The following is a 17,237-nucleotide window of genomic DNA, read 5'->3' as shown; positions in this document are numbered from 1 at the left end:
TTTTACTTACAAAAGATTTAATAAAAGAAAAACGATACTACTAAAAGATCTTTCGCTGCAGTTTTGTCACTGCTTGTGCTTGTTTTTCTAAACTTGTTAGTGTCTTACTTCATCTGCTTTCTTTTGGGAACATTGAAGCAAAACTGAGCAGCATCAGGAAAAAACCAACAGCTGGGTCCAAGGCTTCAGAACGGGTGTGGAACTCCCGGAGGACTCACACGCTTCAGCCGTGCACAAAGCACCTCTCCTTTCCGAGGCTGCATGGCAGCACACGAGCAGTAAAATCAGAGTTCCTCCTGATTTCCTACGCTTGCCCTGCGTCATTTATCCAGAACCTCCTGCAAGTGCAGTGAGTGAGAGGAGACAGATAAGTGTGGTTCTGGATATTCTGTTTTCTCTCAGATTTTCCCACTGACACAGCTGTGAAGTGGCCATGTCCATGGTTTGAGTGATCCACAGCGAAAATGAGCAACACGGCTGAAAGAGAAAAAGCATTTTTACTCTCCAATCACAGCATGTAGGGAGGCACATGCTTCAAGGAAAGCAAAATGCAGTTCCTTCCCCACTGCTGACTTTCAGACAGGCCACAGTCATGGATAATGCTGGAGAGACAGATCTGGGCTGTGCTGAGGTTAACATGCACTGCACAGGGAGATACCAAAGGTTACAAGCTACACAAAGTGCCTCAAACATCTGACTCACACAATTCCACCAGTCTGGGGACTCTGGATTTACCAGGTTTGTTGCCTTAGTGCTGAAGTGAAGAGAAAGAGTTGGGGAAACTCCTGCTGTCAGTACCATGTCCTTCCCATCTGGCACCCTTGCCAACCTCGATAGTTTAGCCTGTCCTTCAATTGAGTAACAATTTTAAATGTGGACTAAGATCTTTAAGTGTAGCATTTGGTCTCAGTGCAGTGAAAAGCAAAAGGTAACTATAAAGGTAACTACTGGTAGGGGTTGGAGACAAAAAGACTAATAAAAACATCTTTTTTTTCCCTCTTTAATTTCTTAGGGCTGGAAACCAACAGCGACTGAGTTTGCCTGTAGATATTTCTGACATTTTTAAGTGTGGCAGGCACACAAGATTTTTATGTCAAGGCTGCTTCTTTAGAAGCTGCTGATGGGAACATTCTGCTCAAGGGAATTTAAAAACCCTGAAGTCATGGAAGCTTCAGAGACCATTTGAGCTGAGGTACAAAGAATGTTTAAATTCTGTTTGCTGCCTGCAAGTGTACGCTCATTTACTCCACAAATACATTTCTTTATCTTCCCCAGGCTGAGAAACCAGGAGCTGTGTGTCAGAACTGGATGACTTGTCTCTTTCTTGCTTGATTCTTCTGAACTATTTCCATAGAAACTTTGGCTTCATACAGTGGGATGGGTTCATCCAGCTGAGGCCTGAAATGAAACAGTAAAAAGTGCTGGTGAGCACACTCAGACCACCAGAAATATCACAGGACACGCTTTACTTTCACTGTGTCAACCTCCCTCCTCAAACAAAGTAACAGTTTTATGGCTTTGCTCCAGTGCACAGAAGAAGGGAAAAGCCCCAAAGCAAACTGGAGCCACAAGTGAATGAAAAGAGATCCTTCTTGCAGGGCGGTGGGGAGGGTTCTGCTCAACAGCAGTTGTTATCCTGCTTTAAGGGAAGGGATCTTCCATTCCCACCTTATTGTGGGAGTCTTCCTATCTCCTGAAGCTCTGCTCAGGAGTGTTAGTGCTGGCAAGGGTTTTCTACTTCTAATGCTGAATTTAAAAACCCACAAAAATCTCCGCATCTCTCACCTGAAAATGCTATTTGACAATTTCTCCATGATATCTTCCAGGATGGGTATCCAAGAGGACTGTTAAGGAACATTAGAGCTGGAGAGAAATCTCTTTACAATCACATTTTCTGATTACAGCCCTGTACTGATACAAACTCAGCAAGATCAAGGCAAAATGAAAATTAACCTCAATTTCAGGCTTTAGATCAGATTTTTGCACTTGTTTGTATATCAGAAACCTCCTTTCCTGAGACAGGATGCAGAAATGAAATATGGGATATTTCAATTCCATATGAAAATATTCAGTATTTCAATATGAAATACAAGTGCAGCCTGCACTATTAGAATATTAATCACTGGCATTTTTTGTGCAGAATGAAGAGAACAGATTTTGGGACCAGGTAGCTGTTGTGACTGTTCATACAGGCACCTGATAAAAAGCCAAAATGAAGCTGGGAACAATGCAGAGGAGCACATTGCCACGTGAGGGGTCTGTGAGTTAATGACCACCAGCCAAGACTGCCCAATACATGGGGCTGTATTCAGTCTTTGTTTGAAACTCAAACAACAAGGTTCATCCTTCATTTTAAGGGCAATCAGGCTGATACTTGAAGCTCAAGTTCTTTTAAAAAGTGATCAATTTGTGATTTCTTCAGATGATAGTAATGCCACATGCTCCAGAATTTCACAAGTTCCTAAAGCCAAAAGCACCCAAACCTTCCAGGGCTGAAAATGCCCTGCCCAGGGAGCTCAGTGCAGCTGCATCAGCCCAAATGTAAGAGATATTCCTTTTCCTGCTCCCAACCCACATTGTCCCTCCATAAATTTCAGGTACAAAACAAATCAGTACATTTTCTGTACATAATATTTCTGTACATTGCAAATAAAGGAAAAGTTAGGAAGCCAAAACACTTCCACTTTTGCAGTGAACATGAGTGCATTAACTTTACAGGTTATTTATTTACAGGTGATGCATCTAATGCCCAAAAGCACAACAACCAAAACAAAATCCAAAATGTCAAGTTCCTAAAATAAAAACGTATAGAATCAAATCTTCAATTAATTGGTTCAATAATGAATCAAAATACTGCATTTTTTTTCTCCCAGAATGGGTGTTTTGCAGCACTGCTTTTCCTGAAGCTTGTAGAGACATTTTCAAGGCCAGGTTGGACACTGGGGCTTGCAGCAGCCTGGGACAGTGGGAGGTGTCCCTGCCATGGCTGGGGTGGGGTGGGATGAGCTTTAAGGTCCTTCCCACCAAACCTCTCTGGGATTCCACGATGTATTTAAAAGGAATGCAGAGAATACCTTAAAACCTGAGTGTCTCTTACATGTTATCTCCACCTTTCAGCAGGGCTGCAGCACTGAGCAGAGGAGAACCTCTCAGTGGGATTTCCCAGCTGTACTTTCACTCCTTTGAGCAGTGAGAATTCCACAGCACCACCAAAGGATATTGAGATACTTCCCCTGCTGCACACTGGACAAGTTCCAGATCTCATCGTTCAGGAAGGACACTGTGGCTCCCTTCAGGAACAAGGAATGGCTGTCTGGAGGATCCAGCTGAAGCACATTGGAGAAAAATGTTATTCAGTTACATTTTCCCACACAAAAATAAAGGTTAAATGGTTATTTTATAGAGATAGTTAAACCAAACAAAAAACACCCCTTGCTCTGTCTTAAAAGAGAGGAAACTCGTAACACTGACAGGTTGAAACAACACTTTTATGTGTCTGTATCTCTATTTTCTGTGGGACAATCTACTCCCTGCCACAGGCATCTTTACCTGCAGGTTCCTTTCTGTCGTTATCCAGCGTCCCCCAACCCCAAGCAGAGTGATGATGTCGTGCTTGTGAGGCAGCAGCTGGGATTTGGAAGCTGGTTCATCTTCAGCACTGTATAACCTCACTGGGGAGGGAGAATAAATTCCTCTGAGCTCAGGAGAAAATGTGGAAAATTCAATATGTATTTATTTCCACAGTTTTCACTGGAACTCTAAGGCTCTCGGTTGTTTCAGCTAAAAATCACTGAAAAACTCTGAATTTATTATTTTACTTATACCCTGAGTATTTTATATACTTTACTCAGAATAATGTTTTATAATAGCTCTGAAGTTACTATTCAGAGCAATATTTTGTTTATATTCATATTAAAAATACTATACAGTAACAATATAGACTGTAATATAGCCTATATTATACAGTATATAATAGTATAATATAGTATATAACATAATATATATAATATAGTATATAACATAAAAGTATATCTTATACATGATACAGTCCATTATACATAATATAGTATATATAAGATATAAATATATATAATATATAGTATATATAACATAATGCATAATGTATAGAACACCATATATAACAACTATAAAATATAGTATATTATATATATGATATTATATATAATATCATATATAATTTAAATTTATAAATTATATATCTAGATAGTATTAGATATTTAGATAGTATTAGATATAAATATATATCAGCAGTGTGTTATAATATATACACAATAGATAACAATAGTAATATATATAATATCTAGTATAATAATATGTAATCATATTTTATTTACATAACTCTAAATAGTAACTGAGGTTACAATTCAGAGTTATGTAAATAAAATGTTATTACATATTATTACAGCAGAGTATGGAAGTTTTCACACGAGTTTTCACCTATTAGAGTTGGTTTCCAATAGCGGTTGACAGTGCTGTTAATTAGGGTTAATTTCTGTATTCAAACAAGGCAGCATAACCAACGATGGCACAAGCTCTGCTGTGCAGAGGCATTTTTGAATTTCCCGTTTCAAAGAGAGGAAGATTCCAGCCCCGTTTAGCAGCTGGCTGGGAGGTTTGCAGCAGGGGGTGACAGAGGAGCTCTGCGGGACAATGAGATGCGATGGCCAGGGAGGCACAACTGCTCCCGAGTACCTCCGGCATCCAGGACGATGTCCACGCCCAGCCCGCCCGTCTCCTCCAGGCAGCTCTCGGCCACGTCAATCTTCCCGTGGGACACGTCGATCACTCGGGCTGCCAGAGCAGGACAGCAGCAAAAAGCACTTCAGATCCACGGGAATGCAGTTTAGGTGCTCAAAACTGAGAGCTCGGCTCCCGAGCAGCACGCGCAGTTTCTGCTCTCTGCAGGTACCACAAACGGGTTTGCAGCTACACCCAAAAAAAACTGGCACTTTTTTTTATTTTCATTTTCAACACAGGGCAAAATCAACACTAAAAATTATGAATGCAGGAGTTAATGCATGAGTTTGTTGGCCCAAAAGGATAAAATGTGGCACTCCAAGGTTAGAAATCCTTCTCTAAGTTCATTCTTTGCTATTCTGTCCAAGCCCTGGCTCTCTTAACATTAATTAAATGTTTAGAAGAAGGAATTTACATCTGCTCTTGAAATATTGCTGATCTGAAAGCCACCAACACATTTTCTTGTCCTGGCATCTATGATGCCCTGTTTATGGTTGGTTACAAAGATGAACCACAGAATCAGGAATGAGACAATCCTGGAATGGTTTGGGCTGGAAGGGACCTTAAAGATCCCATTCCCACCCCTGCCATGGCAGGGACACCTCCCACTGTGCCAGGCTGCTCCAGCCCCAGTGTCCAACCTGGCCTTGGGCACTGCCAGGGATCCAGGGGCAGCCCCAGCTGCTCTGGCAATTCCATCCCAGCCCCTGCCCACCCTGCCAGGGAACAATTCCCAATTCCCAATCTCCCATCCAGCCCTGCCCTCTTTCAGGTAAAAGCCATTTTTATTATTATAACAATAACACAGAGAAGGAGCAGCCACAGGGTTTGTTTCATCATTACTTGGTAGAACAAACATTTATAAATTAGACAGGCCAAAGACTTCACAGCAACATGAGAACTGAAAGAACATCAAACAAATGTGGAGGCCTGAGCTCTGATCTGCACTTACCCACCAAAGGCTGCCGGACTCCTGGAATGTGATCCCAGCACAGGGAGGGAAGGAAGGAGGGAGGGAAGCAAAAATGCAAGGAGCTGGTCATTAAGGATATTAACAAATCATCAATAAATGCCTTGGGCTTGGTTCTTTTTGTCCCTTCAAATCCCCAATCTAATCATAGGATTCATTCAAATCCCAAGTAATTTCCTCTTTTTTTTTTTCACTGAAGTAAAGATTTAATTGGAGAGAACACACAGTCAAAATTTACTAAAGATGCGATAATAATTAATTATTAATGATAGTCACATTCCCTATATGCAAATAAGCCCCCATAATATCCTTTTCTTCTTAGTTTCCTTCAGTCAAGAAGTTAAAATGTTTTCCTTACCAGGCCAATTTGACATGGTATTATTTCTGCAAATAATTTCACTTTTTGAAAATAATTCTGGTTTCACAGACCCAAATCCTGGCAATCAAAAAAAAAAAAAAAAAAAAAAGGCCAGAGTTCTACCAGTTTGACTATTTTCTGATTTCTGTATAGCAAAAATATCCCATTTTGTTCCTTAACTCAGTACAATACTTCAAACAGTATTATCAAAATCCCGGTCAACTTCCTTCCTAAAAAATGCTGGAAAAAAAATTCTCACCCCTGTGGAAAAGGCCAAGCAACAAACTGTAATATAACTTTCCATAATCCTTTGTCATTTATGTATTTCTCACAAAATACTGGTAAATGAGTTCATTTTCTTCTGCTGTGACTTGCACAACTTCCAAAGTAACGTTCTTCTGACTGGCAAAACTTCAGTTTCTCTCCTCCTGCACTGCTGGGAGGCACAGAAACACCAGGATTCCACAGCCTGTTCCCAGAGTTTGCTCTGGGGAGGTTCTAAGCAGAGGCATCCCCTGAGAGCTCAGTGTTGGTAGCACAGAATAAAACCTCACAAAGCAAACTAAAAGAAAAGCAGGAGGCACCCTTGGGAGCAGAGGGAATATCTGTGTATGTGTAGATACTTTTCCTTGGGTTCTCTAACAGAAACTCATCCCATTGTTTATGGAATATTCTGTCTCCAGCCTGAAACACAGGCATTAAAATGTCAAAATTCATTAAAATCCCCTCCTTCATTCTATTATAACTTTTAGTCCAGAGATTACTTAAGACAAAAAAAAAAAAAAAAGCCCCATCCTGTTGGTATAAATACAAATCCTGAAATATCACCAGGAACTTCTACTTCAGGCACTGGAATCACATTAATTAACAAACAAATCAGAAAGTCTCAACACTTTTAAAAGCTTTTTTGCTTTTGGGCTCAAACTGTTTCTCTCTTTAATGCTGTACCCAGGTTCTATTTCTTTCTTTGAAATAAAGTTGCAGTTATCATTTTTCCCCCTCAGCCATTCCAGGAAGCAGCTTGGTATGTTCAACAATGATAACACAAACTGCTGCTCACTGAAAACTGCCAAAAACTAACCAAAAACCCACTGAACAAGCACAAAATTGAAAATTCTCCACCCACACACACAAGAAGCCACTTAGAGCTTGGCTTACTTAGGATCTATTTGACATTAACATTTTAAGAACTTAAAAATGCTGTAAAAAGTAACTCAGGACTGTGAGAATAAATGTGCTAAATCCTTTCCTAGCTCACAATTTTTTCATATAATTAGCAAAATACACCCATAAAATGTCACAAAAGGAAGTTTTAGGTCTTCTGTATTTCCTCTTTGGCCCTGTAACAGCTGGAGCAACAAGGCTCTGCATAGCAACAGCATTCCCAAAAATCTTCCAGTTCTGGTGTCTGTCACGACTGCTAGTGCAGTAAAATATATAAACATAGAGACAGTAAAAAAGGCTGCTGAAATCAGGAAAAAATAAGGGTTTTTTTGGGGTCAAATTTAAAAAAAAAAAAGTGCTGCTATCAAGCTCCAGAGAAATCAGTCTGGCAGGTGCTGCAGTGGCAGCCCTGGGGTGCTGTGGTGGGTGCAGCTGTAACTGCACAAGGCTCTCCCCAAAGGCATTTTACAGCTGCTGTTCTGTAGTTTCAGTGAATGCCAACAAAAATCATACTCTGAAAAATAAACCTGGCAGTCACACTGCAGCACTTGGTATTTGCAGGAGGAAGTAGCAGGCACCAGTTTTAACCTTTTGCTGCAATCCAGTCAGACTGACAAGCCACCCTTTATTTTAAAACTGTCAGAATAAAGGAATATTCCACTTTCCTCCACAAAACACCATGGAAATGTTGGTCAGAAAAGATGCCAGTAGCTCCTACACAGAGTATCTTCTCATGTTATTTTCTCATGGAAAAAACCCCAAACTTGAAGTATCAAAGAGAAGTCAGGGAAGAATGCAAGTGCTGTGTGTGAGGCCAGGCACCTTTAGAAAGCAGGAGAATGCAGAGCCTGTGCAGCTCCAGCTGTGGCAGTACCTGACACTTGTCTGAACCCTTGTAGGAGAAATCTGAGGCTGCTGAGTGCTGGGTGTCAGGTGTGTGAGCTCTGGCACACACTGGGGTAGTGGTGAGTCAGCAATCCTTCCTTCCACAGCAACCACTTCATCACATGGAAAGATTTCCTGAGCACTTAGGCCAAAAGCCAGCACTCAGCACTACTGGGAAGTACTGCCAGTCATTACAACTGAAATGGAGAATAAAAATGCCATTAAGTACACCTAATCCAGAAATTAAATACCTGTGGAGCATAGAACAAACCTGAAAACTATTTAATTAGACTATTCATCAATTTGTTTTTAATTTTTACAGAAGTAAGTCTCTAGACCTGACAGAAAAAGAAATATTTTGAGACATTCTTTAGGCCAAACTTCAGCACTGAAGGATAAAACTCACCCCCAGCAGGTCTGAGCCTCTCCAGGTACTGCTTGTCCTCCAGGCTGTGGGCAGTGGAGATGACTTTGGCCCCTCTGTGTTGGGCCAGCTGAATTGCAATGGTACCAAATGGCTGAGAAGGGAAAAGCAGGGTCCTTGATTAATTAATTCATTCATTTCTTTACACCAACAATTTGATCTTGTTTAAGAACAATTATATTGTAAAGGCCAGTCAGGAGAGTACCCAGAAATGAACTTACTCCTGCAAGAAAGCCACAGCTGAACCAAGAATTGAATATTCACAGATCTGCTTCTGTCCTAAGTGAGGTCAAAACAACTCTTCAGTGAATGAATTTTTAGTCAGTAAGTGGTTCTTGTCTTCAACAAAATAGCTCAGATTCTACTTTAATTACCATAGTCACCTTCACTGCAGTTGGAACTCAGAGCTTGAAGGGAAAAAAGCTCCAAGGAAAAAGCCCCAGCCATGTTTATATTACAGAACCTTGGCTGAGGGAGCCCCACATCTTCATTAGCACTAAGAACTGCAAGATGCAAATCAAATTATTTATATCCAAGAAAAGGTAAAAAGCAGAGGTGGGAGAGGACTGAAAAATAAGGCATTTTCCTGCAGTTACCCCTGAGGACTCAGGGCAAAACTGTGTCACTGTAGGACAGCAGAACAGCCTCTGTGCACCCCCACACTCCAGGCAGGACAATATTCCAGGTCAGGATGTCACATGGGAAAGCCCTGCCTGCAAACCCATGAAACGAAGGGCACTGCCAGCACTCCCAGAAAGCAGGGGCTGTGTGCTAAGGGACATTTGTGCAGGGGGGATCTGTGACCACTGCCCAGCTGCTACTCACACTTGCTCCATCCAGGACGAGGACACTGGTGCCAGGGGACACCTGGGCCAGGTAGTGCAGGGCCGTGTAAGCGCGGAGCCCGTCCCGGACCGTCCCGGCAGCCTCTGCCCAACAGACCTTCTCTGGCTTGTGAACTGAGGGGACAGGCACCAACCAACACACCAGCAAACACACCAACCAACACACCAACCAACACACCAGCAAACACACCAACACACCAGCAAACACACCAGCAAACACACCAACCAACACACCAGCAAACACACCAGCAAACACACCAGCAAACACACCAGCAAACACACCAGCAAACACACCAGCAAACACACCAACCAACACACCAGCAAACACACCAACCAACACACCAACAAACACACCAGCAAACACACCAGCAAACACACCAACCAACACACCAGCAAACACACCAGCAAACACACCAGCAAACACACCAACCAACACACCAGCAAACACACCAGCAAACACACCAACCAACACACCAACCAACACACCAACACACCAGCAAACACACCAGCAAACACACCAGCAAACACACCAACCAACACACCAGCAAACACACCAGCAAACACACCAACACACCAACCAACACACCAACCAACACACCAACAAACACACCAACAAACACACCAACACACCAACAAACACACCAACCAACACACCAGCAAACACACCAGCAAACACACCAACAAACACACCAACAAACACACCAACACACCAACCAACACACCAACCAACACACCAGCAAACACACCAGCAAACACACCAACAAACACACCAGCAAACACACCAGCAAACACACCAACACACCAACAAACACACCAACAAACACACCAGCAAACACACCAACCAACACACCAACCAACACACCAACCAACACACCAACCAACACACCAACCAACACACCAACCAACACACCAGCAAACACACCAACCAACACACCAGCAAACACACCAGCAAACACACCAACAAACACATCAGCAAACACACCAACACACCAACACACCAGCAAACACACCAACCAACACACCAGCAAACACACCAACCAACACACCAACAAACACACCAGCAAACACACCAACCAACACACCAACAAACACACCAGCAAACACACCAACAAACACACCAGCAAACACACCAACCAACACACCAACAAACACACCAGCAAACACACCAGCAAACACACCAGCAAACACACCAACACACCAACAAACACACCAACAAACACACCAGCAAACACACCAGCAAACACACCAGCAAACACACCAACACACCAACAAACACACCAGCAAACACACCAGCAAACACACCAGCAAACACACCAGCAAACACACCAACAAACACACCAACCAACACACCAGCAAACACACCAACCAACACACCAACCAACACACCAACAAACACACCAGCAAACACACCAACCAACACACCAGCAAACACACCAGCAAACACACCAACCAACACACCAACCAACACACCAACAAACACACCAGCAAACACACCAACACACCAACAAACACACCAGCAAACACACCAGCAAACACACCAGCAAACACACCAACAAACACACCAGCAAACACACCAGCAAACACACCAACCAACACACCAGCAAACACACCAGCAAACACACCAACAAACACACCAGCAAACACACCAGCAAACACACCAACCAACACACCAACCAACACACCAGCAAACACACCAGCAAACACACCAACAAACACACCAGCAAACACACCAGCAAACACACCAACAAACACACCAGCAAACACACCAGCAAACACACCAACAAACACACCAGCAAACACACCAACAAACACACCAGCAAACACACCAACAAACACACCAGCAAACACACAAATAGATGGTTAAAAAGCCCAGCAGATCCCTGGGGGCTATTCAGCACAACCTGCCACAGTGAGTCAGGAAGGCTCCACCTGCAAACACCACTGACTCCTGTTTCTCTCTCGTATTGAGAAGCCATGGAGAGGATATTTTGCCATATTTTACACAATTAAATTAGGGATTCAATTTCAATATAACCAAGTTTAAGGGAGCCATCTCATAACTACTCAGCTGGAGTTCGTGGGCAGTCACAGAAATAACACAACCCAAATGTAGATTTTTAGAATCCCAGGGTGGTTTGGGTTGGAAGGATTTCAGAGCCCACCCAGTGCCAGCCCTGCCATGGCAGGGACACCTTCCACTGTCCCAGGCTGCTCCAAGCCCTGTCCAACCTGGCCCTGGACACTTCCAGGGATGGGGCAGCCACAGTTTCTTTGTGAAGAGCAAATTCTGAGAAAAAGAATAGCTTGTTTAAGGTAACAAACTGTTGGAAGAAGAACAGGGACTCCCACATTTAGTATCCTACTCATTAAAGTAATCTATGCCCAGAAAGGGAAAACTGGAAGCTCACAATAATTGAAAACAATGTTTCAATACTAGGCTTTCCCTGACCCTCATCCCTGAAAATTCCAGTCTCCTTGTTTCACCCCATCTGTTAGTCTGGTCCCAGGTGATATTCCTGGACTGAGTTAAAGGGAAGAAAAAAGCAAATTTCTCCTCATTAAATTTTTTGACAGGTTAGGAAAAAGTATAACAACAATGAAGCAACAGAATGGGAAGTTAGAAGAGAAATAAAAGGAAAAGGAAAAAAACAGGGTCAGCTTTTGTGGTTTAGGCCATCATGAACTGTGAAATGGTGACAGCAAAGAAAAAGCCCTTGAGAGCACTGAGTGTTCAAACTTCTGTGACTTGGTGGAGCAGCTGGAATTTTGGAATGTTGGAATGGAAGGAGTGTGCCCAGAGCTCCAAGGTAATGGGCTCCCTTTTAGAAAAGCTAAAAAAAAGGCCACAGATACAGTAAAAATTATTGCTAGCAAACTGTATAATCTACACACCCAAATAATGCTCGTGAACCAGGATAACTTCACAGACACCAGACTCCTCAGAATCCAGGGGCAGAATTCCTGAGAAAAAAAAAGGAGCACAGACTTGAATTTCACATAGCAATCATTCCAACAAAGCATTCTCCCAAGGAATTCCCTGGTCCTGTTTGGGTTCAGTCCACTCTTGGCAGGTTTAGGACAGGTAAGAGACCTTGGCCAGGTCCCAGCCTGGGGTGTCTTGGAGCATGAGGCAGTTCCAGAGATGCTTCTACAGCATTTTGGGATTGAGGGAGAAAGAATGGGGACACCACAGAGTGCTGCAGAAGCAGAGGATGAACACACAGGAATGTGGAAGTGTTAAAAAGCAGGAAAAGGAAAAAGGAAGTGCAGGAAAAACAAACTACCCAAGGAAGGCAGAGCAAGCAAAAGCAGGGTAGGCAGAAAAAAAGCCCTCCATCCTGGTTATAACTGAACTTTTTACCTTCACTGGCCACAGAACTCTCCTGAACAGGAGGTTCTGGAACCTGCTCCATCTCCTGAATTAACATCCCCTCTATCTCAAGGAAAACCATTCTTTTCTTCCCTCTCCCCCACAAATCTCACACTCCATTTAGACCAAAGGGTTTTGCCTTGCAAATCTGGCTGCTGTGTCCAGTCTTTCACAGTTCCCATTAAAAATGTGCTTGTGCACACCTGGAGCTGTCTCCAGGGTTTCTCCAGGGAATAACCAGTCTCTAGGAGCTGCCTAGAGCAGCTCTTGTGCACTGAGGGAATGATGCAAGGACCACAATTCCCAAACACACACTTTCCCCACATCACTCTCCACTCTGTCCTACTTTCAGAACTTCAGTCATCCTCTAATAATTTCATTCAGCACACAAAATATAAACATGTGGGACAGAAAGGCTCTAAGAAATAACTCCTCTCTCCTAAGGCATAATTCACAATTTGGTGGTTAATACAACATCATATTTCAAATCCTAAGGGAACATTCTTAGAACACAATTCCCATTTATAAGTTTATTCCTGTGACAGCAGTTTAATTTTGAAAATATATGGTCAATTTAGCTTTACCAATTATTCTAACCTCAGCCATTCATTATAAAAAGATGACTGCTGGTGTCAGTTGAGGCAAACAAGCATTAACTTACCCACCACTTCATCATCTGGCTGGAAAAAGGTCACCTTGCTTCCAACTCACCATGGAGAGGTGAAAAGGAGGAAAGAAGGGAAGAAGAGAAATATTTATAGCAGGAATGGGATGTGCATTTGGAAGCCCTGGTTATCATTAGCTCACAAAACTGAAGATACACATTTCTTGTGAAAAAAACCATAATTCTCTTGATGCTCACACATGCCAAGCCCAAATGCTGGATTCCCAAACTCTGGCACCTCAGCCACAAGGAGCTCCATGCAGGAACACACAGGTGGAGTCTGAGAGCCAGGCTGGACACTCCAGCTCAGGGGGTGACACCAGCACTGGGACAGCAACCAAGGAAGCAAAGAGCTCCTGAAGTGCCCTTTGTCCTGTGAAAAGCTCTTTGTCCTGGGGGGAATCCCTGCTCCCTCCCCTCCCTGGGCAGTGACACTCACTCACCTTCCAGCACAACTCCCGAAATTTCTCGCCCAACAGGCACAAGTTCCTTCTTCACTTTGATTTCTGACAGGAGCTAAATGAAAACAGTGCTGAGAGCATCCTTGCTAAAGCTCTATATTTATAAATGCATTACCATCTTACAGTGTTAGATCATCACAGGAAGCTTGGGCCATTACCAAAATGTTAGCCAGGGGAAGAAAGTGCACGCATTCCTCAGGCAGTATTAAACCATGGCACTGAATTCTGTATTTAAATTTAGAAACATATTAAAAAATAAAAGCAGGGAGGTACTACCAGCCAAGCCAACCTGTGACTTAGAGTCAGATGAAGATAAAAGGGATTTACTGCAAGAGATCTCACAGCTGACAACTGATCTGTCTCCATGAATTAGGAATGACATTCCAGATGTTTTTTTAATCAGAGCTGTGCAAGAAGCCCAGCCCAATCCTGTGCCCACTGCCAGCAGCAAAGCCACAGCTCAGCTTGTGCCAGTCACCAGCCAAGGGCCAGGGGGGGCACAGACACCCCCAGCTCTACACAACCCCAAGCAAATACCTTTGTGTCCAGCCAGCTCAGAGCACAGGCCCTGACCTGCACCTTCACATCGTGGTCTCTGCTGGCAGGAAGGTTCTCCTAGGACAGATTTACAGTTGCTGTGTTAGACACTGGATGTGCCCCCAGGAGCTTCTCCAGCTCCTGAAAGCACTTCTCCACTTCTTAGACTGTTTTGTGGGGAGAGCAGGCAGGTTTTCTCAATGAAAAGGGGTTTACAGCACCATTTTGAGTACATGTATATTATTTTTATTAGTAGTAGTAGAATTATTATTATAATTATCACCATTAGCATCATTAGCATTATATTATTATATTATTGTACTATTATATTATTATATTTTTATATTATTGTATTATTATTATTGCAAACTGGTCACTAGACCCTACTTATCATTATTATTATGTCTCTATATTATTGCAAACTGACCACTAGACCTTACTAAACCTCATCAGCCACTGGACATTATTTTTCTGTTGAGGCTTTTTTTCACTTTACCTGAGGCACAAATCCTGGCAAACCCACTGAGGGCAACATTCAAGTCCACAATGAAGTCCAAATGATGTCAAAGAAACAACCCCAGTAAGAACTGGTGCTCTTACCCCAAGCCTGAGAGATTCCTCAAGCTCCAGTTCCACTTTTTCAGGGACTAGAGAATTCAGCCAGGGAATGTGGATCCAGGGCTCATTTTTCATGCCTACAAAGCTTGATTGTAAAGTCTGGACACCAAAACTGCAGAGCAGAGGCCTTGGCAAGGGGTGCCTGATGACAAAATGCACCTCCCCTGCCTTCCTTCCCCTGCCTGTGTGTGCCAGGATCTTACCAGTCCTTTCCCAAGCCTGCACAAGATTCCTGTGCCTCAGTTCCCCCGTGGCACTCAGCCAAACTCTCCTGTCCCCCTGCCTGAGGGACAGAGCTGTTGTGGAGGGAACTCACTCTTTCCTGGAACACAAATGTCATTTCCTCTCCAGGAGAATTCTGCTGACCATACAGGGCCTTCATAGTGACCTGAAAAACACAGCAACCAAACTGTGACATCTGCAGTGGCTGTGGGCAAACAAGGCACTAAAGCCCTGCTAAATTAAATTAAATTAAATTAAATTAAATTAACCCACTCTGGAATAATCACAGCTGTTGTTTGCAGGCAATTTGAGTCTCTGTGATACAGAAGCTCTAAACCAGATCAACAGGTTTAGTTGCCCATAACAGAGAAAATCCACAGGAGTGAGGATCACAGAATCCCAGACTGGTTTGGGTCTGGAGGGACCTTAAAATTCACCCATTCCCACCCCTGCCATGGCAGGGACAGCTCCCACTGTGCCAGGCTGCTCCAGCCCCAGTGTCCAACCTGGCCTTGGGCACTGCCAGGGATCCAGGGGCAGCCCCAGCTGCTCTGGCAATTCCATCCCAGCCCCTGCCCACCCTGCCAGGGAACAATTCCCAATTCCCAATCTCCCATCCAGCCCTGCCCTCTGGCACTGGGAGCCATTCCCTGGCTCCTGTCCCTCCAGGCCTTGTCCCCAGTCCCTCCCCAGCTCTCCTGGGGACTCAGGATTCACGGACGTGCCCCGGGCAGTTCAGGGGCTCTTTGCCACCCAGCAACACAATTCACACACTGGGCACTGCACAGGGAACTCCTGGGCAGGAATAGAGCGAAACTTACACGTGATTTCAGCAAAAATCACCACTGGGGTTTCCGGCTCCTCTCCCGGCTCGGCCTCCCCCTTCCCGTGTCGTCCTCAACGAAGAGGAACCTTTAGAAAGGAAAAAAAAAAAAAAAAAACAACAAAAAATTAAAAACAAACAAACAAACAAACAAAAACACACACACACACACAAAAAAAAAAAAAAAAAAAAAAAAAAAAAAAAAAAAAACCAAAAAATACCAAAACAAAACAAAACAAAAACACAGTCAAATTGAGTTAACAAGGAAAAAGGAAAGCAGGGGGGTAGAGAGGCAGGAGGAAATCATGGCACCATTACTGCAGCTCTAACCCCTGAGGGACCACCCGAGACCCCCCGCACCTCGGGCCCGTGCCCGCCCCGCCACCCCCGGGATCCCCTCAGCGGCTCCGAGCGAGCCCGGCCCGCACCGAGAGGCTCCAGCAGCCCCGGGATCCCCTCAGCGGCTCCGAGCGAGCCCGGCCCGCACCGAGAGGCTCCAGCAGCCCCGGGATCCCCTCAGCGGCTCCGAGCGAGCCCGGCCCGCACCGAGAGGCTCCAGCAGCCCCGGGATCCCCTCAGCGGCTCCGGCTCCGCGGGACTCCCGAGCGCCGCGACGCGCCCGCGGTTGCCATGACACCCCCTCACTTCCGCCTCGGCCTCAGGCGCCGCCCCCCCGCCATGCAACCAATCATAGCCCCCGGTAGCACCGTGAGCGCTCGCGATTGGTCAGAGTGGCCGCCGTTCATCGTGAAAGCCGAGGCGCGATTGGCCCGCGCGGATGTCACTCATTCCGTGAGGCGAGGAGGGAGGCTACGCCCGGCGCGACCTCTGGGACATGGCCGGGGAGAGGGAGGAGACGCCTCCTGCGATTGCCTCATGAGTAACTGCGTATGCACAGTACAGGCCCCTCACCGCTCCCCGAGCGCTGGCCCCTCAGCCTGCCACAGCCGTGATTGGTCGGGGAGGCGGGGTCCTGCCGCTATTCCGGCCTCTGATTGGTGCAGCGTCCCGCTCGTCACGCGGGGGGCGGGCCGAGACCTCGCGTCAGAGCGGGGCTGTCAGAGTTCTGATTGGCTAGAGGGGGCGGGGCTCTGCCGCGTTTCCGGTCTCTGATTGGTGGCACGCCCTGTCAGTCACG

The 17,237-nt window shown here is 44.7% G+C and overlaps 2 protein-coding genes across 8 annotated transcripts in view; one reads left to right on the top strand and one right to left on the bottom strand.

Moving 5' to 3' along the window:
- On the bottom strand, nucleotides 1–17,071 carry CRYZL1 (crystallin zeta like 1). Of its 7 annotated transcripts, none has more exons than XM_054002328.1 (16): nucleotides 17,012–17,071; nucleotides 16,098–16,188; nucleotides 15,371–15,442; nucleotides 14,437–14,514; nucleotides 13,882–13,954; nucleotides 13,436–13,480; nucleotides 12,297–12,365; nucleotides 9,385–9,518; nucleotides 8,542–8,653; nucleotides 6,087–6,164; nucleotides 5,711–5,731; nucleotides 4,714–4,812; nucleotides 3,550–3,671; nucleotides 3,221–3,326; nucleotides 1,786–1,831; nucleotides 1–1,398 (listed from the first exon to the last, which is right to left on the bottom strand). In XM_054002328.1, exons 3-16 carry the CDS (start codon nucleotides 15,434–15,436, stop codon nucleotides 1,299–1,301), a joined length of 1,149 nt encoding a protein of 382 aa, XP_053858303.1. In that variant the 5' UTR covers nucleotides 15,437–15,442; nucleotides 16,098–16,188; nucleotides 17,012–17,071; the 3' UTR covers nucleotides 1–1,298. The 7 variants fall into 7 exon arrangements, with proteins under 7 accessions (XP_053858303.1, XP_053858295.1, XP_053858276.1 ...); XM_054002320.1 differs by lacking the exon at nucleotides 17,012–17,071 and adding an exon at nucleotides 16,807–16,887; XM_054002301.1 differs by lacking the exon at nucleotides 17,012–17,071 and adding an exon at nucleotides 16,646–16,744.
- Nucleotides 16,898–17,237, top strand: part of ITSN1 (intersectin 1) — a 106,754-nt gene continuing 106,414 nt past the window's right edge. The window contains exon 1 of the mRNA XM_054002248.1: nucleotides 16,898–16,987. The gene's annotated coding sequence lies outside the window, so the exon portion shown is untranslated. The remainder of the gene's footprint in view (nucleotides 16,988–17,237) is intronic.

The sequence above is a fragment of the Vidua macroura genome, chromosome 2, assembly GCF_024509145.1.
Source record: "Vidua macroura isolate BioBank_ID:100142 chromosome 2, ASM2450914v1, whole genome shotgun sequence".
NCBI classification, from domain to species: domain Eukaryota; kingdom Metazoa; phylum Chordata; class Aves; order Passeriformes; family Viduidae; genus Vidua; species Vidua macroura.
Note: the sequence above shows the minus strand (reverse complement) of the source record. Positions and strands in the feature narration are given on the sequence as shown.

What these genes read in the sequence shown, in the direction of transcription:
- CRYZL1 (XM_054002328.1), bottom strand. Translation starts at nt 15,436, where the DNA reads ATGAAGGCCCTGTATGGTCAGCAGAATTCTCCTGGAGAGGAAATGACA. An exon ending in GCCAGATGATGAAGTGGTGG is followed by an intron (nt 12,366 to 13,435) that starts GTAAGTTAATGC and finishes TTTTTTTCTCAG; the next exon opens with GAATTCTGCCCCTGGATTCT. An exon ending in GGTTCACGAGCATTATTTGG is followed by an intron (nt 9,519 to 12,296) that starts GTGTGTAGATTA and finishes CTGTCCCCTCAG; the next exon opens with TTCACAAGCCAGAGAAGGTC.